This window comes from Schistocerca piceifrons, chromosome 4 (genome assembly GCF_021461385.2).
Source record: "Schistocerca piceifrons isolate TAMUIC-IGC-003096 chromosome 4, iqSchPice1.1, whole genome shotgun sequence".
Taxonomy (NCBI): domain Eukaryota; kingdom Metazoa; phylum Arthropoda; class Insecta; order Orthoptera; family Acrididae; genus Schistocerca; species Schistocerca piceifrons.
In genome coordinates this window covers 80,450,578-80,474,432 of record NC_060141.1, presented here as the reverse complement: position 1 = coordinate 80,474,432, position 23,855 = coordinate 80,450,578, and the positions used below count along the sequence as shown (strand labels likewise).

The window sequence follows — 23,855 nt, the reverse complement described above, 5'->3', positions numbered from 1 at the left end:
CAAGTTAGTTGTAGAAACAATCGGTATTGTAGTTGTAAATTGTCGTAGCTGTGTTGGGAAAGAACCAGAACTCCAAGCCCTAATAGAAAGCACTGAAGCTCAAATAGTTATAGGTACAGAAAGCTGGCTAAAGCCGGAAATAAGTTCGGTCGAAATTTTTTCAAACAATCTAACAGCGTTCAGAAAGGATAGATTAAATACAGTTGGTTGCTGTAAGAAGTAGTTTGCCTTGTAGTGAAACTGAGGTAGAGAGTTCCTGCAAAATAGGTTGGGCAAAGGTTATCTTGACAATCGCACTAAACTATTAATTGGATTGTTTTAGTGACCCCCAACTCAAAAGATACAGTTGCTGAACAGTTCAAAGAAAACTTGTCTCATATCAAATAGGTACCCCACTCATGTAATTATAGTTGGTTATGACTTCAATCTACTCACATTATGTTGGAAAATTTATACGCTTAAAGCTGAGAGAAGACATAAGTCATCAAACATTGTACTGAATGCTTTGTAAGAAAATTATTTTGAGCAATTAGTTCATGAGCCCACTCGAAGCATAAATGGTTGTGAAAGTATACTTGATGTCTTAGCAACAAATAATCCTGGACAAATAGTAAGCATCGTAACAAATACTGGGATTAGCGACCACAAGGCAGTAGCTGCTAGGCTGAATACTATACCTCCTACAACCATCAAAAAGAAATGCAAAGTACATCTATTTTAAAAAAGCTGATAAAAATGCTCTTAACACTTTTTAAGAGAAAGTCTGCACTCCTTCCAATCTGCTCATGTAAGCGTAGAAAGGTTGTGGAATGATTTCAAAGAGATAGTATCGACAGCAATTGAGAGATGTATACCACATAAATTAATAAGTGATGGTAGTAATCCCCCATGGAACACAGATGACTGTTGTGGAAGCAGCAAAAAAAGCATGCCAAATTTAAAAGAGCTCAAAATCCCCAAGACTGGCAAAGTTTTGCATAAGTTCGAAATATAGCGTGTGCTTCAGTGCGAAATGCTTTCAATAATTCCCACAATGAAACACTGTCTCGAAATCTGGCAGAAAACCCAAAGAGATTCTGGTCATACATAAAGCAAATTGCAATCAATACCTTCACTGTGTGATAACAACAGTGAAATCATTGATGACAGTGACACTAAAGCAGAGTTATTAAACACGATTTTCTGAAACTCCTTCACCAAAGATGACTAAGTAAATATTCCTGAATTCCAATCAAGAGCTGTCAAGATGAGAAACATAGAAGTAGATATCCTTGGTGTCGCAAAGCAGCTTAAATCACTTAATAAAAGCAAGGCTTCTGGACCAGATTGTATATCAGTCAGGTTCCTTTCAGAGTCTGCTGATACAACAGCTCCATATTTAGCAATTATATACAACCACTCGTTCACAGAAATACCTGTACCTAAAGACTAGAAAATTGCTCAAGTCACACCAATACACAAAAAGGGAAGTAGGAGTATTCCGCTGAACTACAGGTGCATCTCACTACTCAATTTGCAGTAGGGTTTTGGAACATATACTGTATTGGAACATTAAGAAGTACCTCAAAGACAACGATTTATTGGCACGTAGTCAGCACGGATTCAGAAAATATCGTTCTTGTGAAACACAACTAACTCTTTATCCCTATGAAGTAATGAGTGCTATCGACAGGGGATGTCAAATTGATTCCATAGTTGTAGATTTCCAGAAGGCTTTTGAAACCATTCCTCACAAGCGTCTTCTAACCAAACTGCGTGCCTATGGAATATCACCTCAGTTGTGCAACTGGATTTGTGATTTCCTGTCAGAAAGGCCATAGTTCATAGTAATAGACAGAAAGTCATTGAGTGAAACAGAAATAATATCCGGCATTCCCCAAGGAAGTGTTATAGGCCCTCTATTGTTCTTGATCTATATTCACAACATAGGAGACAAATTGAGTAGCCCTATTAGATAGTTTGCAGATGATGCTGTCATTCACCGTCTTGTAAAGTCATCAGATGACCAAAAAGAATTGCAAAATGATTTAGATATCTGTGTGGTGCAGAAAGTGGCAATTGACCCTTAATAAAGAAAAGTGTGAAGTTATCCATATGAGTACTAAAAGAAATCCGCTAAATTTTGATTACGCGATAAGACACACAAACCTGAAGGTTGTAAATTCAACTAAATATTTGGGATTACAATTATAAATACCCTAAGTTGGAATGATCACATAGATAATGTTGTGGGTAGAGCCAACCAACGACTGAGATTAATTGGCAGAACACTTAGAAGGTGCAACAGGTCTACTAAAGAGACTGCTTACACCATGCTTGTCCATCTTATTCTGGAGTATTGCTGCGCAGTGTGGGATTCACATCAGATGGGACTGACGGATGACATTAAAAAAGCACAGAGAAGGGCAGCTTGTTTGGTATTATCGCGAAGTAGGGGAGGATAGTGCCACAGACATGATAAGTGAACTGGAATGGCAATAATTAAAACAAAGGCTTTTTCATTGAGATGGGATTTTCTCACAAAATTTCAATCACCAGTTTTCTCCTCAGAACGCACCCACCTACAACTAATCATCATGATAAAATAAGAGAAATCGGGGCTCACACAGAATAATTTAAGTGCTCATTTTTCCTGGGTGCCATCCAAGAGTGGAACGTTAGAGAGACAGCTTGAAGTTGGTTGATTGAACCCTCTACCAGGCACTTTATTGTGAACAGCAGAGTAATCATGTAGAAGTAGATTTAGGCTACAAAAGAACTTTGTGCTCGTTGGGTTCCAAAAATATTGACGAAGACCCACAAAAGTCACTGAATAGCATCAGCTTTGAATGTTTTTGACCGTTATAATGTTGAAGGAGGGACCTTTTTGAAATCAATTGTTACTGGAGTTGAAACTAGGATCCAATATGACACACTGGAAACAAAATGACAATCACAATTCAAACAAACATTCAACAACAGAGAGGTTATGGCTCTTGTGGTTTTTGACCAGAAAGGTGTGTTGCTTGTAGAGTTTAGGCATCCTGGAACCACTATCAATGCAGCTGCCTATTATGAAACTTTATGATGTTTGTGGAGAGCCATTCAAAACAAATGGAGAGGAATTCTGACTTCAGGAATTGTGTTGATCCGTGACAGTGCTCGTCCACACACTGCTGGCACAACCTAATGGTTCCTTGAACAATTTCAATGGGACATTTTTGATCATCTGCCATACAGTCCTGACCTGGCACCCAGCGACTTTCACCTTTTCCCTGAACTGAAGACGTGTTGTGGTCTTCAGTCCTGAGACTGGTTTGATGCAGCTCTCCATGCTACTCTATCCTGTGCAAGCTTCTTCATCTCCCAGTACCTACTGCAGCCTACATCATTCTGAATCTGCTTAGTGTATTCATCTCTTGGTCTCCCTCTACGATTTTTACCCTCCACGCTGCCCTCCAATACTAAATTGGTGATCCCTCGATGTCTCAGAACATGTCCTACCAACCGATCCCTTCTTCTAGTCAAGTTGTGCCACAAGCTCCTCTTCTCCCCAATTCTGTTCAATACCTCCTCGTTAATTATGTGATCTATCCATCTAATCTTCAGCATTCTTCTGTAGCACCACAATTCAAAAGCTTCTATTCTCTTCTTGTCTAAGCTATTTATCATCCACATTTCACTTCCATACATGGCTACACTCCATACAAATACTTTCAGAAACGAATTCCTGACGTTTAAATCTATACTCGATGTTAACAAATTTTTCTTCTTCAGAAACACTTTCCTTGCCATTGCCAGTCTACATTTTATATCCTCTCTACTTCAACCATCATCAGTTATTTTGCTCCCCAAATAGCAAAACTCCTTTACTACTTTAAGTGTCTCATTTAACTATTTCCTAATCTAATTCCCTCTGCATCACCCGACTACATTCGACTACATTCCATTATCCTCGTTTTGCTTTTGTTGATGTTCATCTTATACCCTCCTTTCAAAGCACTGTCCATTCCATTCAACTGCTCTTCCAAGTCCTTTGCTCTCTCTGACAGAATTACAAAGTCATCGGCGAACCTCAATATTTTTATTTCTTCTCCGTGGATTTTAATATCTACTCTGAACTTTTCTTTTGTTTCCTATATTGCTTGCTCAATATACAGATTGAATAACATCGGGGATACGCTACAACCCTGTCTCATTCCCTTCCCAACCACTGCTTCCCTTTCATACCCCTCGACTCTCATATAACTGCCATCTGCTTTCTGTACAAAGGAATGCTTTATGTTTTCCATTTGTGCCAGAAGTGTTGTAAACATCTATCTAGTTCGTGTCTGAGCAACTTCCAAAATTCTCAATTTTTGACCAATTTATTACCCTCCTGTACTCAGATTTAATAGATTATATATCCTGCCAAGTTTCAACATCTAACATAAGATTCTGCATGTCATGATTTACTATTGGTTTTGTGATTTGACATTTTTTTCCTTTGATTCGTCTACCAAGAAGTTATCAATAGCAGTCTCAGAGCATTTACATATCCTAGTCGCAAAGTTCACAGCAGAAATAAAATTGAATGGCAGTGTTACTGATTGTAACTGTTCACCGACAGAGCTTTTCAATAAATTCACGTTAACATCGCCAGCAACCACTATTTCCTTGTTTTTTTGCTGTGATATGGGCAATACAGCTTCCAGACTTTTTATGAAGAGGTTAAAGTTTCCTGAAGGTTCTCTGTATATGCTTACTATTATAAATGATGAAATACTACTTCTGTTGCACAAGCTTCTACGTACTGCTCTAACCAAAATTTATTAACGTCAATATTCTTGAAATTAAGACAGTTTCTAACGAATGTGGCAACTTTCTTTTTCCATATTAAATGTACAGAAGTAAGAGGATAACTTAAATCCTGTAACATTCTACTGAAGACAAACTTCATATTCTTCCTATGCTCCAAATACAAAGACTAATCCATCAACAGATGAAATCAATTTCCTAGTGCTTGGTTTTGATGTGATCTTCAGTCTATATATGGCTTTAATGCACACTAGTCTATCCTGGAAAAGCCTCTTTGTCACTTAATAACTACTGCATCCTACATCAGTTTGAACTTGTTTACTGTATTTATACCTAGGTCTACTCTCCAACTACGCCCCTCCCTAACCACCACCCCACTACTCAGTCTAGTAGGTTGTCCATTTGAAAAATACTGTACAGCACCATTTTCAGAGTCCACATTAAACTGTCAGTCCCAACACAACTCGATGGGTAATATAGTTCCATGGGCAGAGGAAAGCAACAGTGTACCGCACCCAACAGCACCATGCCTAATAAAGCACCATGATTTTCAAACCAGTCTTCAGACTGATGACAGTTTTAATTTTTTATACATGCATATACAGGTTTATCATAGCATGCCCACTTAGCTTGGAGCCGTTTCGTATTCTCAATATGTTGCCCAATGCACTAAATACACAGATAAACCAAAATATTATGACCAGCTGCTTAATAGCTTCCTATCCATGTTTGGAACGAAATACAGCACTCACTCTGCATATCAGGTATCTGACACTTTGTTGTTGGGTTTACAGAGTTATGCAATATGCAATGTCTATGCCTAGGTCATGTAATTCACACAGATAACAGGCCGCTGATTTGTGTACACGGCGATGGTGCCCGATAGCGAACCAGATGGGTTCCATGAGATTTACATCAGGCAAATTTGGTCATCGGGAGAGCAACCTAAGTTAACTATAATGTTCCTCAAACTACTGTATTATGTTTCTGGCTCTAAGACATACACAATTATACTGCTGAAAGATGACATCATAGTTAGGGAAGACATCAAGCATGAAGGGATGCAGGTAGTCCACAGCTGTCGACGTGTCTTCTATTAGTACCACAGGTCCCATGAAAATGCAGGAGAATGTTTCCCATAGCATAATACTGCCGCCACCAGCCTGTGTAAATGGCACACGGTATGTTTCAAGCCACCATTCACCTTGATGATGTCAGTTGTAGAGACAACTATTGATCTAGTGTAGCAAAAATGTAATAAACCTGAAGAGCAGACACGTTTCCATCGATCAACAGGTGAATCCCACTGGTCCATGCCCACTGCAGTTGTAATTGGTGATGATGTTAGGTCAACATGCAAACAGGTAGGTGTGGTCTGCTTTGGAGCTCCATGTTCAACTATGCAAGATAAACAGTGTGCTCCGAAACACTCATGCATGCACCATCATTGTGCTATTTTAGCAGAGATGCCATACTTTACAGAGCAGACAAGGCTCCCAGCCCCACGTTCTGTGAAGAGTCATGGATGTCCAACCGTTTAGTGCCTAGGAATAATTTCAGTCACCTCCTACCTCTTTCCATAGATGCTCATTACAGTAGCAAATGAACATTTGAGTAGCTTCACTGTTTTCGAGATATTTGTTCGCAGGCTCTGTGTAATAATAATCTTCCCTCTGTCAAAGTTGATTATCTTTATGGAGTTCCCAATTTGATAAGATCATCCCCATCCATGTCTACTATGCTTACATATTTCTATTACTGCATCACATGCCCACAGTGCCACCACGTGGTATCCAGTATTGCGATGGGTTGTGGTCATAATGTTTTGGCTTTTAAGTGCACGTGTAATGCCAAAATGTGAACTACAGAGAAAATTTTACAATATTAATGGTATATATAGTACATATTCTATGTACATTCTATAAATTATTGTTTCTTGATTTTGTTTCATGGTATGTTGTACAGTGAGGATGGTTGTATAGTGTACTGAATGCTAACTGTAAAATTAAAGGACAAAGGTGCTTGTTTTCTGTGTTTATAAACTTTTTTCAACACTGTTGGTAAATTTCTGTTGAAATGTAATTATATAAATCCCTCAAATGGCATTGCTAGAAGTAACACTGTGAAGGCCAACAGAGCAAACAACTGATTAGCATTATTTACTAAACCAGTCTCTCATTTTCCAGAACAGGTAATAAACAAGTCTCCATCCATTTCAATACTTTCAGTTATTTTATTTTTATTATTTGTTGTGCACACACACATTGATACAAACACATTGACACAGTGAAGGAACCTTAAAATGTCTTTACAGCAGTATTTACAGCAACCCACAAAATATTAATCAAATTCTTCACACACAATATTGCAAAAACAATGAAATTATATTTGCAGTCGAACAGAGGCTAAAAAAAGGAATTCAACAATTTTTCATAGACAATGTATGTAAAATAATGATGGCAGTGAAACAACTGCTTCCAAGAACTTAATTAGAAAAATTAAATAATTGTACAAGCAGAAAATTCTTTGCATAAAATATGCACACACCACAACTATAACGTCAATAGTCCTCTCTTTCTATAAAAACACATTCAGGCAATAGTATTTATGTTTTACATTAGCTGTAAAATATATCTCCAGTATAAATGGTTAGTTAATACCAGTTTGAAATAAAGTAAAGGAAGAAAAAAGACAAAAGGAACTTTGAACACTTAATTATCATATTAATTAAATGGTCCATACGATAAACACACAAAACAAACAAAGCAAGCAAAAGTAAATGAAATCACATGCAGCACCAGTATAAAATCCCAAACATCACATTCTTTTGTCGTGCACTGTAAATCACTGTTTGTCCATACAGACAGATACACAGCCTGATCTAATTTCCAGCAGACTGCAATGATTACATTTTTTTTAATCAAGATTCTAGGACTTGTCTTCCCTTTTCTACAATATCACGGAAAGCACATTTTTATAGACTATATAAATTTTGCTGGCTTAGCCTGTGAAGAATTTCCAGAGTATTTTACTACATACTGGTAAATAATAAAATACCAATAGGTAGCTTGAAGCATTTGAGTATCAATACATGTCCTCAAAGTGGTTAACAGATCCAGGAATAGCAGAAAGCTTTTACCTGGAGGGCATGAAAACACTAAAGAAAACATGTGGAGGAAACAAGTGGTTTCTGATTACGAAAATCTGGGAACTAATTTGAAGAGCATTTTAAAAATCATCAGGAGTTTATTGTAATCAAATGTTATTTAAAGGAAAACTTGAATCTGAGGTATATCCTTCAATGTAAAATTAACATTAGAGGAAATGAAAGCCAAATAATAAGATTCTATGGAAGTTCATACTTCACCACAGACCTCAGGATGCAGTAGTTGTGCCCGTGTGTAAAAAAAGAACTAAACCAAATTACATTCCAACTGAAGATCCATTTCATTCCTCCCTAACTTTCAAGCATTTTCTGAGAAATGGACTCATTTTTCATAGTACAGCTTGTTAACTGTTTCCTGTTTAGGACAAAAGCTGTATTCCATGTGTGTGTGGCATGTCCTAAATGTGAGAGACCATCTGAACAGTTGGGAAGTCAAAGAAATACCACCAAGATATGTGACAAAAAGTCTAATACATAAGCTATTGTTAATTCCTGCAAGTAGATCAACACTGTAGACTCCAAAATTTTGGGAGAATGTAGTTAAGGAATCTACTGAAGCAAGAAAGTCAGAAAACTTCATGAACATTGGGGAAGTTTCCAAGTTAGGCAAGTTTTGGCATATGGCAGAGCCAAGAAATACAGAGGAAATGGGCGTTTCAGCATTGAGTAGTAGTAGTAGTAGTAGTAGTAGTAGTAGTAGTAGTAGTAGTAACAACAACAGCAGCATTGGAAAACATCCTGAAGCTGACCAAGAGAGAGGGCGGGGGAGATAAAAACAACGATAAGAAAATATTACAACGAAATAATTTGTAATATATACAAATGTATCAGTAATCTCAAATGTGTTCTGAGAACTTCATTCAACACATGTATCATAATAAATAACACTGAGAAATTTTGCGCCATACCACACTAGAAACAACCTGATAATTCCAAAGTCTGATTCTGGCAGAACTGCTTACCAGGACATTCTATCACTTCTATTGAGAACGTGTGACTGTTTGTCTTTGCCATCTCTAAATACTTAATTTTTTTGCACTTTTAGTATTTTACAATGGAGTATACCAGGAAACAAGAGTTTTAATGTTGCTATGGTGCAGATACACACACTAACAAAATATATACCTAGTGGAAATTTCACAAGTACAAAAGAAAGATAGATGAATTCTGACCTTGTTTCATACACAACTTAATAGAAGCACTTTATCTTTTTAAAGTTACTGCCTATTCAAGAATATAGACATTAACATGTGTTTCAAAGCAGAGAGAAGCTGTCTCTTCACTTCATTTAAGTGTAACACCTTAAGTGTGGGCTACACAATGCACAATGAGCGTTTATTGGGAAATTAGTAACAGAACTCTAAAACAACATTTTGTTGCTGAAATACGGTGTCAATTTCTTTCTGTATAAGATCAGTCTGGTATTAAACATAATGCACTTTTTTTTTTTTTTACAATAGACACAGACAAGGGAAGACATAGACTTCTGGAGAAAACCTAGACAGTAATTAACAAATCTTGTTTAATTTAGAGAACCTACCAAATATGAATTTAGAAACAAAATCATGGTGCAAAAGACATGCACACAAAAAATGCTACACATCAGATGACTGCACATACTCGTCTGTTTCTTTATGGAGCTGATGATTGCAATATAAAACACACTGCAGTATGAAAATGTAGCACACCTGATACAAAAAGGGTGATGTGATGTTTTCTGTTTAAAAATATCGTACATCTAATCTTCAAGCACTGTTTCATTTATTTTCTCATAAATTTGCTTTCCTTTCCAGTTTTCTAGCTTTCAATTCAGTCACCTGTATTTCTATGTGGCAAATCAAAAACTTGGCACCTTTTTGAATTACGTATATGTTGAACAAGTTACATACTGTAGCTGTCTGTGTATTTTAAAGTTTTGTAACATCTTAACAGTGGAATTATTAGGAAAGGAGAGTGGACTCAGCAACTGAATTTATATTTGTTAAAAATTTGAAATGCTCATACAATGTCAAGTGATTTGAAGAGCCTTGCAAATGTGACACCATGCATCTGCCTCAGTCTAGCTACTACTATTGTTGTTTAAAGTTCAATATTTTTTTTGTTTGACTCATGAGCAGCAGTAATTTAGTTATCTCCCAGGCAAAAAATGTGTGTGTTTTTTAAGGTTTGCACAAAATTTTGAAAGTTAAATTATATCTATGCAGGCAATATGATTTTATAAAATGAGAACAGATTAACAATGCAGATCATATCCAAACAAACAGTTTAAGGTGTTATTTCAATACATTCACAACATAAATCATTTGCACAAATACAAAACATAATGTAGAATGTAAATCAAAATTACCACTAATAGTGTAATTATTCCCTACACAGTATCTGTATTCACGTTCATAAGCATCAAGACAGTACTGTTCATTTTTGTTTTATTGCAAATGCAATTTACATTTTGTTACAGAAAGACACTTAAAATGTAATATATAATAAAAGCTGCAAACACTGAGTTTCAAGTATTTATAAGAAAAACAATAAAAAAAACAACTATCACTGACGCACAGTGATTTCGAAAGATTACTTCATACAGTTCAATACCCCTTGTCAAACTAAGCAAAGACAGAATAAATACTATAATTTCTTTAAGAAACAATGGTGGTAGCTGCATAATTCATACTACACTTTTGAAACATGTTGTGTGTAATAGTACAGTTTGCCACATCTGCTGTCTTCTGGAAAGTATAGCCTTTCTTGTTACTGAGATGAGGAAATTATGAGAACACTGCTGCTGTTTTGTCTTGAAATAATCAGTTCACACCCACAAAACATGAAATGTTTCAGAAGGGAATGTCACACTTTGAGCTGAGTAAGCTGACTGCACTGGGCTGGAACTCCATCGTCTGTGTTTATGGATAATTTCTGTCTCTTCAACAACAGGAAGTCCAACTTCTTGAAAACTTCCCTCCAATTTTGATGGAGGCATCATTGGTAGACCAACATCTTGAAAAGAATTCATTGATGAAAAGCCACTTTCATCTTCACTAAGCTGATGAGCTTGTGGTTTCACTTGATTGACTAATTCATATGAAGCTGAGCTTGCCTCTGTTATATGATTACTACAACCATTGCAATGTTTCTTTGAAATACTAATGTTGCTGCATGTAGTTGTGTCTTTAGTACTAGCAATACTTCCAGCAAATCCTGCTTCAAGTCCACTAGTTAAACATCCACCTTCGAAATCTGCCCCATCTGTCATTTTGGAAGAACTAGAATGAATAGAGGACACATCAGGCGAGTTTCTATCATCTACACTCGCACTGTGCAGAAAGGAGCTACAGTTTCTTGGTGCAGGGAACTTAGGAACTTCACCTACATTAAGCCTCCTATGAAAAGAAGCCGGAAGTTCATCTGATGCAGTGAGGCTGCTTCTTTGGCTTCCTGGCAATGAGCCATTCAGGGATTGGGCAAGATCAGGTTCATTTGTATTCATTAGGGATTGGACAATACGAAGTAATCTGAATGCTTCTTCTGCCAACTTTGCTGGAGTGACCTCATCAGCATTGTCGTTAACTTTTCTTGTCCGCCTCCTGCAACAGAAGTCCAAAAGACAGTGTTAGAAAGTTACACATTGCATTGTTTCCACTTCTGGAAAATAACTGACAGGAAATTCATGTTTTACCAGAAAATAAACTAACATAAAAGTATAGTGATAGTCTACATTAAATTATGCCAAGTTAGAAAATGGAGTTTAACCACTGAAACAAAATATTTAAATGCCTGGTAACTGAAACAAGTGCTGCTAAATTTAAATGACAAATACTCTTGAATTTCGCACAAAAACTGCACTATTTATACTCAAAAGATGGTGACTTTATGGTCTCTCATACAAAGCAAAGTAAACTCATTTGTCAGATGTGATGTGTGTGGTTGCTATCTTTATTATCTGTCACAATATTAAAGCCAGCACAGGATCAAATATAATTTCTGGTTGGTACAATTACAGTACTGGAACAAAGTCAGTGCTTATATGACTAGCACTTGCTCAAACAATAAAACTGTCTGAAGTGTTCCTCAGTGATGTCTGATAAGATGCTTTGATCAGTGTCCACAGTCCAACTACACATGGCACGTTCTTGAAATGTATGCCCTTACCATCAACCACTTTAATTCTGACTGGAGTCTAAATCAGAAAGACAGTCAGGATACCACTGGCAGAGTTTCTCAAATGCCACCACTCTAAAAACTTCAATTTTGACTTTCTCTCTGCTTCTGGTACAATTGCTTACTCTTCAACTTACAAAATCCTAGAAATTTATTGTCGGTATGTAAACTGAATATCTTCACTTTCATTACTGTCGAACTACTTTTAACACGATATATTTTCAGTAGATACATTAATGCAGTGAACTACTGTAGACTACTCCAATTTACACTTGCAGTGTATAACTTGAATCACAGTGTAAAAGGATAAAGTTCTTCAATTAGAAAACTGAATAACTTTTTCCTTTTATGTCATGGCTCAAGTTACACACTGAAAGTGTAAATAGCATTAATCTACCAAAGTTCTCCACAGCAATGCATCTATATTTAACAGACCATAATGATTTTTTAATATTCTCCTTTATATCAGAATTATTTCTAAAATATGCCAACTCATATGGATTAGGTCAGGTTCAACAAGATTTATATTTAAAAAAATTTAAAAAGCATACTGCTTGCACAAGAGCGTTAGACAACTACTTAAAAAAGAAAAAACTTTGCTTTCGTGTCTCATGTCTACATTCCAGAGTGAGTCTTCCCATATTCCACAGAATAGCTATCCCTTCACATTCAGAACTGATTAAGATACTGTTTCTATAATTTTCTTAGAATGAGACTTCATTTCAGTGAGCATCCTTCACTAGAAGGAGCAGTCACAGAAATACTTACACCATCTTATACTTTATGCATTGCACTGATCGCTCGATTTTAATCAGTCTAATTTGTACTCACTTTTCAGTAAATTTAAATCTGTTAGGAAATGGGACACACTGTACGCAACTACAAAAATTAACTTTTATTTCTGAGAAAGTAGTTACTTGAAGAAACAAAAAAAGTGTTATTTCCATACCAAGTGAAATCTTTGAAGGCACTGTTAGTAGTCTGCGATCCTTCAATTTGTGCAATGCTCTTGGTGCGTGGGAAGTCTGAACTCTGACTATGCCTCACAGGAGAGGCATTGACAGTGTGAACACTTCTCGAGCGTGGAACCCTGCAACAGAGAATGGTGATTTATATGCATACACTGCATTGTCAGTTACAATGCAAATTTTTAGGTAAGTCCACAGAATATACTGAAAGGAGTGTATTCGTATTTCAGAGCACAACCTCTGAAAGAAAATGAAGGAATCTGCTCAATTAATTGATTTGCTTCTCTCTTTGTTGAGAATTGTGTACCACTCTAAAAAAATAGTAGTAGTAGTAGTAGTAGTAGTAGTAGTATAAATAAAGATTTATCATTATTTCTGTCTTTTACTTTGCTCCAGGTTTTTAAATTTTACAAGCAGGGAGATCCTGGGCAAATCGCTAACTAAAACCAATTTAATACATCCAATTACTTAGAAAATGAAACTAAATAATGAATAACAAATGAGAATTTCATGAGCCTTGTTTTATGTGACAGAATTCACACCTGTGCAGCAGTCATCTAGTACTTACATTTTTTAAACAATGGACAGTTGGATAGACAGTGGCATATAGAAACTGTCAGTCTATGTGGTACAACAGGACAATTCCTAATTGAGTACTCTTGGTAAAATTTACATGACTTTTGCTTTAGCTGAAATAATTTAACCTTACTGCATCATCATGCAAATCTCAGGCACTGGTATTTGTTCTAAAGTTCGTTTACTGATTACTGTCAGGGACTGAATTTTTGTGCAATAGTGCTTTGATAAGTAGCAAACAACTACAAAGCAAGTTTGCCTAATACAAATATGTCAAATTCAGTTGTTGTATATGTTCTTTACTTAAAAATAATTTATAAATATTCTGAAAGCCCACACCGGAATATCAGTAATTACGGAAGGATAGATCGTTACTCATCATTAAGATGACATGCTGAGTTGTAGTCAGTCAAAATGAAAAGATTGTTGCACATTAAGCTTTTGGACAAATCCTTCATAATTATTTATAAAAATATGTTGTGTATTCAAACATAAAATACATTTTGGAGAGGAATGTCTGCAATATATTTAAAACATTTCTAGTGTTGGTGCTGGCGCTGTACTAGATTGAAAAATGAATGGCCACCTACCTAAATCTGCCCCTGCCCCCCTTCCCACTTTTTTGAAGGAAATTTTTGAAAAGCCTTTTTAGATGCACTGTAATAAGTACATTATAATTCTCTGCATTGTCATCTTCAATATTATTTCTGTTTTCCAGCAGTTATGAAGAACAGAGTAGAGAATCACTGTAGATTGATTATATGGAAGAATTCAAAGAATAAGGTGAGGAAAAACTATTTGTGAGACGAGTAAATGTTGCAACTTGATGGCAGTGTGAATGAGGAAAGATTATGAACAGGAGGACACAAACACAAATGAAATGAAGTTGGGGCAAACCAGCATTCGTAAGATTCTTTGGAATTATTGTCATTAATGACACTGAATGACCACAATATGAGAACAACCTCTGTCATAAATAAAATACAGTGATAGTCATAACAAAGCAAGGTTCACAATATGCGTATGAATGTCTTCAGTGTGCTGTATGACATGGGTACACTGGGTCACTATCTGTTCTTACTCTATGTAAATGACCAGCCACTTCCTATTGAAGTAATAGAAGTGGAACATCACAGCCATATTATCAAAGTATTTATTATTCAGACAACTAGTTTCAATGCTACAACTGAATTATCTTCAGGTCCTACTATTAACCAAATTAGAACCTCCTGTCATTGGCTCATGTATCACGTATCACGGTTTCATACAATAACTAGGTGCCATGGACTGCTATTCGTCTGGAGAGTAATTCTGAACGTGTGCTGACAGTGGTGACTATGTGTTTGTAATACGTTCTCCTGACGAATAGCAGTCCATGGCACCTAGTTACTTTATGAATCCTGTGGTACACGAGCCAATGACTGTCATTACTTATTTGCTTAATAGGAGTGCCTGAAGATGGCTAAATGTAGCATTTATCTCATAGAAATTTTTTATCACCATACTGTATCCAAACTCATCTATTATAATATCAACTAGAACCACAAGAACATTTCCGAGACTTGAGTTTAAAAGCTACATTGCAAAGATTTTTTTCCCCCCCTTAAGATTAAGAAGAATCAGGTGTAGTTCTTGGGTGAAGGGAAGGGGGTTTCTGTAGCCCCATAACCCCCCCCCCCCCCCAACTCCCTCCACAATTTGCCTCTTACACTGATATTGCACTCTGTGGCATTGATATGGTATGCAGGTATTTAATTCCATGTGTCCATTTCACTTGAAAGCGTTTCCTTGCCTAAGCCTGGCACAACACTAAAATTTCTTGTCACACCAAAGAGAGCAGTTTCAAACCTAAGTTTACATTATCTTCCTGCAATATTAATCGCTTTCTACTGGTTCACTGTTCTAGATAGCCTCCAAGTTCTCACCAATTTGAGTTACTCATTCTGGGTGAAGCAATTTCCGTCAACATTGACGTATGACAAGTTTTCCACTTTTTAAACTTTGTTTGTGTTTTACAAACTTGACTAGTATTATCTATTAAGTAATCACATCTATGATTCCTCAGGAGCAGGTATGGTACACAACTTTACCTAAAAAAAAGCATACAAGAAACAGAATAACATGTTTGGCATAGCAAGTAAATGACATATCAATAGCCAGTATTGGCTGACAGACAAAAAAAAATATTTTTTCTTGTCACTACATAAAACATGCCCACAACTGTCTAGTCAGGCAAGTATACTTGAATAAAATTTTCCAAACATTTGTCATTTCTGCTTGAAATGAACATTCATTGTTAAAATTTTACAACACTGACAGTGATTTAAGCACCAGTATTCAGGCCCATAAATGCATGTGAGAAAACATGTTTTCTTTCAGATTTGTATTACAGGAAACAGTGATGAATGTTAACAACAAACAGAAATATGTATGTTACAACATTTCAATCCACATCTTATCTGTATTTAAGATGTCCATACAAAAATTCAGTCCAATAGACAAGCACAGCATAAAGTTTCATAACAATGCATATCTAAATGCATACTGGAATATTTCAGCTGAGTCATAGTGAATATTTTTTTCTTATGCAATAATTTATTCTACTGTATTATAGTGGCATACAAAAAGTAAAAATGATTGAGAAAGCTTTAGGTCAGTGATACCAAACAGCATTAATAGCACAGTTTTACTCAATGGTGGAATATAAGAATTTCTAATTCCAAATGTACAAAGTAACTAACCTGCATGTCATGTTGCAATCCATTTTATTCTGTATAGCATCCAGACTAATATGAGCGCGTTTTAAGAATTTTGCCACCTGATCCATAACTTGCTTGTACATCTGGCGACTCTGTTCTGCCTGCAGATAACCAAATGCAATTAATAACATGTATTAATGATAATATTCTTTAATAATATATAACAAGGTCACACTTTCATTACACATTAAGAAGCATATTGCTACATAATGTTTTTCTTCTTTTTTCAGTTAAATGAACATGGAAATCTATTTGCTGCTATTCGGGAAGTGTCAAATGTTAAGTGCCTTATTTTTAACCCTCACATGTTAATCACTTGAATGTGTATTATGACCTTTTATTCTTAAGCAGGTCTCACTGAAAGTCACTGTGTGTAGATCAAGCCACGAATTTTTAGACCCTTAACTGCTTTTGGTTAATATTTCATGTGCTTGTAAATGCTTTGAAAGATTTTATCCAAACTTTAGTTACATTATAAATCAGTCAAATCTAAATGCCATAAATTCAGCTAAATACCTAGGAATTACAATAACAAACAACTTAAATTGGAAAGAACACACAGAAAATTTTGTGGGGAGTGTGAGCCAAAAACTCCATTTTATTGCCAGAACACTTAGAAGATGCAACAGATATACTAAAGAGACTGCCTACACTACACCTGCCCGTCATCTTTAGGACTACTGCTGGGTGATGTGGGGTCCTTAACAGATAGGATTAGCAGAGTACATCAAGAAAGTTTAAAGAAGAACAGAAAAATAGGGAGAGACTGTCACTGATGTCACAAAGGGTGTGGGGTGGATATCATTAAACAAAGGCTTTTTCGTTGCAGCTGAATCCAAAGAAATTTCAGTCCCCAATTTTCTCCTCCGAATGTGAAAATATTTTGTTGACACTGACCTAAGAAAGGAGAAATGATGATCGTGATAAAATAAGGGAAGTCAGAAAGATACAGGTTTTAGTTTCTTCTATGTGCTGTTTGAGACTGGAATAGATAATTATTGTGAAGGTGGCTCGAGGAACGCTCTGCCAGGCACTTAAGTGTGATTTGCAGAGTATCGGTGTAGATGTAGATTAATGTGTGTACGATTTTGTGATAAAGATTATCCAAGTAGCATTAAATGCAAGAATGACTAATAAAACATATAATTATCTAGAAACAAAAGAACAGCTTCAAACAGCCGAGATTGAAATTGTACTGCCTTTATTGTGATGAACAGTCTCAGCAAATTACATTGCCATCGTCAGAGCTGTAAATCTGGCTTCACAGGGGTCACAAGCCCACTGATGGCAATAAAGGAAGAGCAAGAGAGCATGGAGCCGTATGAGACATCATTTTTTTGGAGCAATGGGGAGCTGAGTGACATGTGAAATAACCCATAGAAATGAGAGCGGAAAAAACAGATGAATAAAAGTCTTGAAAGCCCCAGTCACGGAAGATAAGTAAAATGTAATGGTGCCAAGCAGTGGTGCACACCTTCTAAAGATCAAACAAGAACTGCAATGAGATCTTGGCATTTAGGAGAAACCTGTCAAACTACTGTTTCCAACCTAACCAAATGATTGGCTGTGGATTTTTCCTTCCAGACACCACATAGATAAAGGGACACAGTTCCACAATTTACAAACTCAGCATAATCATTGGACTACCATCCTTTCAAGCTGCTTGCAGAACATAATAATGAGGCTAATCTGCTGGTGGCTGTTTATGGATACTGCATTTTCTTTTTCAGGTTTGAGATTGGAATGATGGCAGTTCCCCTCCACCCCTATAGTGAAGTGAAAAAAACACTCTAGACAAATACAGTTTAACACCTTGATTAGGTCAAGTCTGTAGGTATCATTCATTTGTTGGATCACATCATTATGAATTGAATCAGGATCTGGGGCCAGGTCATGTGATGTGTCTAGAGCCTTAACCAGTCTCCATTCAATAAAAGGTTCATCTAGATAATGAATCAGGATCTGGGGCCAGGTCATGTGATGTGTCTAGAGCCTTAACCAGTCTCCATTCAATAAAAGGTTCATCTAGATAATTCAGGGTCACTGAGGTAAACAATAAGGGATGTCTTCAACTTGTCTTTTGTGTGTTCTAAAGATAGCCAGGTAAGAAGAGGATGCTGTCACTGTAGCAAAGCACGTAACGAGCTGCTAAGCAAGAAATGACACATGAGCAGAAATGCCACCATCCTTGGCTCACACCTGGAATGGATACACTACATTCCAAGGTGGGAGACAGTGATCCCAGTGTTCTGGCGTAACCACAAACACTGGAACGAAGATGCAAAATGAAAGACCAGAGAAGTCAGAGAAGAAACGACGGCAAATGGTGCGTTGAATCAAACCGCGCCGCGCCAGGTGTGTCCCCTACATCAGCTGCATATAAACGCAGCTCCTGCTAGCCTCAGCCGCACATGATCGGCCTGAGTCTGCAACTTGATTAGTGCTATGCTGTCAGTATCAAGTGTTTCCTTGGACTCTGTGTATACCAAGGACTGTACTGTTTTCACATTGTCTCGCTAGCAACATTTGCTGTAGTAAGGTTAAGTACTGTCAATTTGCTTTCCTGGAAATAAAACTACTAATGTCGTTTGTTTGAAATTTTTGTATAGCATTCCGAGAACACTGCATCCCGTAGGCACCCTATTGGCAAAGAGTGGCCAAGACCACACACCCAGCATTCATTCTGACCGCATTTAATTAGATAGCAAGTTTTTGCACACAGCCACTAAAAGGTAATGAGGGTGATGTGTCATCAATGTTGCTTGAGACGAAGGACCCTTTAATGATCCTGTACCACTGTTGCAATGTCGTTGGTCCACCATGGTAGTGACCATAAAAGAAGGGGGCTGCAGATGATCACATTAGAGATGTCTCCCACAACCTTGTCCATGCAATCTGATGGAGTGGGACGAAGTTAATGGCAAAAGAATGCAATTGCCAGTTGGCTCTTTTAGAGGACCAGGATCACCAGAAAGTGGTCAATGTCACGAAGGTCATAGAGTGGAGTTTATTGTAACGAAACCAAGAGACTGAAGGAAGAGATCACAATGTCGACAGCAAAAAAGGTGTAATGGGTGGCACTAAATAGGAGTACTATCAATGAGGTGACAGCAGTATCGGAGAAAGTCTGGCCAAAAAGAAATCCCCTACCAGACATATTACGGTATATTGACAATTTTTACTTTATGGACAGTCTGACATCAACTGAATGAAACACAATTTTAGTGCCATCCACATTTTACCTTTACTTTCCTCAAGGCATCTTCAGTGGCCTGGAATATGTACACATGTTTGCTATTTAATTTACATTGTGGTCACTGTACCTACAGGTTATAAACAGTTCTGGTGGTTGGTATTTCCAACATATCACGCTCCTGTTACATTTGTGGTGTTGTAGTTCTTATAAATGCCAATTTGCAGTTTTTCCCCACATTTCACAGCACCATGAACTGAACACTTGTTTCGATGCAATGTTTTGGTTTGTGTTGCCAACTGTCACATGTTATTGCCAAAGATCGAATGTTATTGCAAAACTTTCGAGTGTAATTATTGAAGTATCTGTGATTTGTTTGTGTATGCATTAGTGTTCTTCCCCCCCCTCCCCCTCACCCATCTCTTGGTCTCCCTCTACAATTTTTACCCTCCACGCTGCCCACCAATGGTAAATTTGTGATCCCTTGATGCCTCAAAACATGTCCTACCAACCGTTCCCTTCTTCTTGTCAAGTTGTGCCACAAACTCCTCTTCTCCCCAATTCTATTCAATACCTCCTCATTAGTTATGTGATCTACCCATCTACTCTTCAGCATTCTTCTGTAGCACCACGTTTCGAAAGCTGCTATTCTCTTTTTGTCCAAACTATTTATCGTCCATGTTTCACTTCCATACATGGCTACACACCATACAAATACTTTCAGAAACTACTTCCTGACACTTAACTCAATACTCGATGTTAACAAATTTCTCTTCTTCAGAAACGCTTTCCTTGCCATTGCCAGTCTACATTTTATCTCCTCTCTACTTCGACCATCATCAGTTATTTTGCTCCCCAAATAGCAAAACTCCTTTACTACTTTAAGTGTCTCATTTCCTAATCTAATTTGCTCAGCATCACCCGACATAATCCGACTACATTCCATTATCCTTGTTTTGCTTTTGTTGATGTTCATCTTATATCCTCCTTTCAAGACACTGTCCATTCCGTTCAACTGCTCTTCCAAATCCTTTGCTGCCTCTGACAGAATTACAATGTCATCGGCGAGCGTCAACATTTTTATTTCTTCTCCATGGACTTTAATACCTACTCCGAATTTTTCTTTTGTTTCCTTTAGTGCTTGCCCAATATACAGATTGAATAACATCGGGGACAGGCTACAACCCTGTCTCTCTCCCTTCCCAACCACTGCTTCCCTTTCATACCCCTCGACTCTTATAACTGCCATCTGGTTTCTGTACAAATTGTAAATAGCCTTTCGCTCCCTGTATTTTACCCCTGCCACCTTTAGAATTTGAAAGAGAGTATTCCAGTCAACATTGTCAAAAGCTTTCTGTAAGTCCACAAATGCTGGAAATGTAGGTTTGCCTTTCCTTAATCTATTTTCTAAGCTAAGTCGTAGGATCAGTATTGCCTCACGTGTTCCAACATTTCTGCGGAATCCAAACTGATCTTCGCCGATGTCGGCTTCTACCAGTTTTTCCATTCATCGGTAAAAAATTCATGTTAGTATTTTGCAGATGTGACTAATTAAACTGATAGTTCGGTAATTTTCACATTTGTCAACACCTGCTTCCTTTGGGATTGGAATTATTACATTCTTCTTGAAGTCTGAGGGTATTTCGTCTGTCTCACACATCTTGCTCACCAGATGGTAGAGTTTTGTCAGGACTGGCTCTCCCAAGGCAATCAGTAGTTCCAATGGAATGTTGTCTACTCCCGGGGCCTTGTTTCGACTCAGATCTTTCAGTGCTCTGTCAAACTCTTCACGCAGTATCGTATCTCTCATTTCATTTTTATCTACATCCTCTTCCATTTCCATTATATTGTCCTCGAGTACATCGCCCTTGTAGAGACCCTCTATATACTCCTTCCTTCTTTCTGCTTTCCCCTCTTTGCTTAGAACTGGGTTTCCATCTAAGCTCTTGATATTCATACAAGTGGCTCTCTTTTCTCCAAAGGTCTCTTTAATTTTCCTGTAGGCAGTATCTATCTTACCCCTAGTGAGATAAGCCTCTACATCGTTACATTTGTCCTCTAGCCATCCCTGCTTAGCCATTTTGCACTTCCTGTCGATCTCATTTCCCTTTTGCCTGCTTCATTTACTGCATTTTTATATTTTCTCCTTTCATCAATTAAATTCAATATTTCTTCTGTTACCCAAGGATTTCTACTAGCCCTCGTCTTTTTATCTACCTGATCCTCTGCTGCCTTCACTACTTCATCCCTCAGAGCTACCCATTCATCTTCTACTGCATTTCTTTCCCCAATTCATGTCAATTGTTCCCTTATGCTCTCCCTGAAATTCTGTACAACCTCTGGTTTAGTCAGTTTATCCAGGTCCCATCTCCCTAAATTCCCACCTTTTTGCAGTTTCTTCAGTTTTAATCTACAGTTCATAAGCAATAGATTGTGGTCAGAGTCCACATCGCCCATGGAAATGTCTTACAATTTAAAACCTGGTACCTAAATCTCTGTCTTACCATTATATAACCTATCTGATATCTTCTAGTACCTCCAGGATTCTTCCATGTATACAACCTTCTTTTATGGTTCTTGAACCAAATGTTAGCTATGATTAAGTTATGCTCTGTGCAAAATTCGACCAGGCGGCTTCCTCTTTCATTTCTCTCCCCCAATCCATATTCACCCACTATGTTTCCTTCTCTCCCTTTTCTTCCTCTCAAATTCCAGTCACCCATGACTATTAAATTTTCGTCTCCCTTCACCATCTGAATAATTTCTTTTATCTCATCATACATTTTATCAATTTCTTCATCATCTGCAGAGCTAGTTGGCATATAAACTTGTACTACTGTAGTAGGCATGGGCTTCGTTTCTATCTTGGCCACAATAATGCGTTCACTATGCTGTTGGTAGTAGCTTACCCGCACTCCTATTTTTTTATTCATTATTAAACCTACTCCTGCATTACCCCTATTTAATTTTGTATTTATAACCCTGTATTCACCTGACCAGAAGTCTTGTTCCTCCTGCCACCAAACTTCACTAATTCCCACTATATCTAACTTCAACCAATCCATTTCCCTTTTTAAATTTTCTAACCTACCTGCCCGATTAAGGGATCTGACATTCCACGCTCCGATCCGTAGAACGCCAGTTTTCTCTCTCCTGATAACGGTGTCCTCTTGAGTAGTACCCACCCGGAGATCCGAATGGGGGACTATTTTACCTCCGGAATATTTTACCCAAGAGGACGCCATTTAACCATACAGTAAAGCTGCATGCCCTCGGGAAAAATTACGGCTGTAGTTTCCCCTTGCTTTCAGCCGTTCGCAGTAACAGCACAGCAAGGCCGTTTTGGTTAGTGTTGCAAGGCCAGATCAGTCAATCATCCAGACTGTTGCCCCTGTAACTACTGAAAAGGCTGCTGCCCCTCTTCAGGAACCACACGTTTGTCTGGCCTCTCAACAGATAGCCCTCCGTTGTGGTTGCACCTACGGTACGGCCATCTGTATCGCTGAGGCACGCAAGCCTCCCCACCAATGGCAAGGTCCATGGTTCATTGGGGTAGGACCATGACTTACACACATAAATTAACACACAGAGTTGCAAACATCCTGAAGAGACAGGGCTTCCACATAGCATATAAGTCTCGGCAAACCCTCCAATCACACCTAAGCCAACCGGCTACAAAGAGGGACAAATTCCAACAATCAGGAATATATAAACTTGAATGTCAAAGTTGTGATGCAGTACACTTAGGCATGACATGCACGAATTTTAAAACACAATACAAAGAACATATCAGGCGTTGGAAGTATGATAAAAACCATTCCACATTTGCAGAACATTTGAAACACCACAACCATCATCCTACGAACGTGGAACAAGAAATGAAAATAATGAGAATAAGCAACCATGACAAATATCTTTTACAAATGCAAGAAAACTTACACATTCAGAAAGCCATCGCTGAAAACAAACATGTGATAAATGAAGATACACACATCAGCACAGGCTCCCTACTACACTTAATAAAGGAAATGATGAGATAAAATAGTCATCCCTATCACACAACTAAAACTCTTATCCTCCTACGCCTTCTGGATACACATTGTACTGTAAACTTTGGCAATAACATTCGATTTTCGGCAATAACACCCGACAGTCGGCAACACAAACCAAAACATTGCATTGAAACAAGTGTTCAGTTCACAGTGCTGTAAAATGTGGGAGAAAACTGCAAATTGGCATTTATAAGAAGAAGAACAACACCA

At 37.5% G+C, this 23,855-nt stretch overlaps 1 protein-coding gene across 1 annotated transcript in view; it reads right to left on the bottom strand.

The window, feature by feature from the left end:
• Positions 1-6,985: 6,985 nt before the first annotated feature.
• Positions 6,986-23,855, bottom strand: part of LOC124796144 — a 399,330-nt gene continuing 382,460 nt past the window's right edge. The window contains exons 4-6 of the mRNA XM_047260236.1: positions 16,383-16,501; positions 13,047-13,187; positions 6,986-11,523 (exon numbers count right to left, since the gene is read on the bottom strand). Coding sequence (XP_047116192.1) covers positions 10,749-11,523; positions 13,047-13,187; positions 16,383-16,501 — 1,035 coding nt within the window. The 3' untranslated portion in view covers positions 6,986-10,748. The remainder of the gene's footprint in view (positions 11,524-13,046; positions 13,188-16,382; positions 16,502-23,855) is intronic.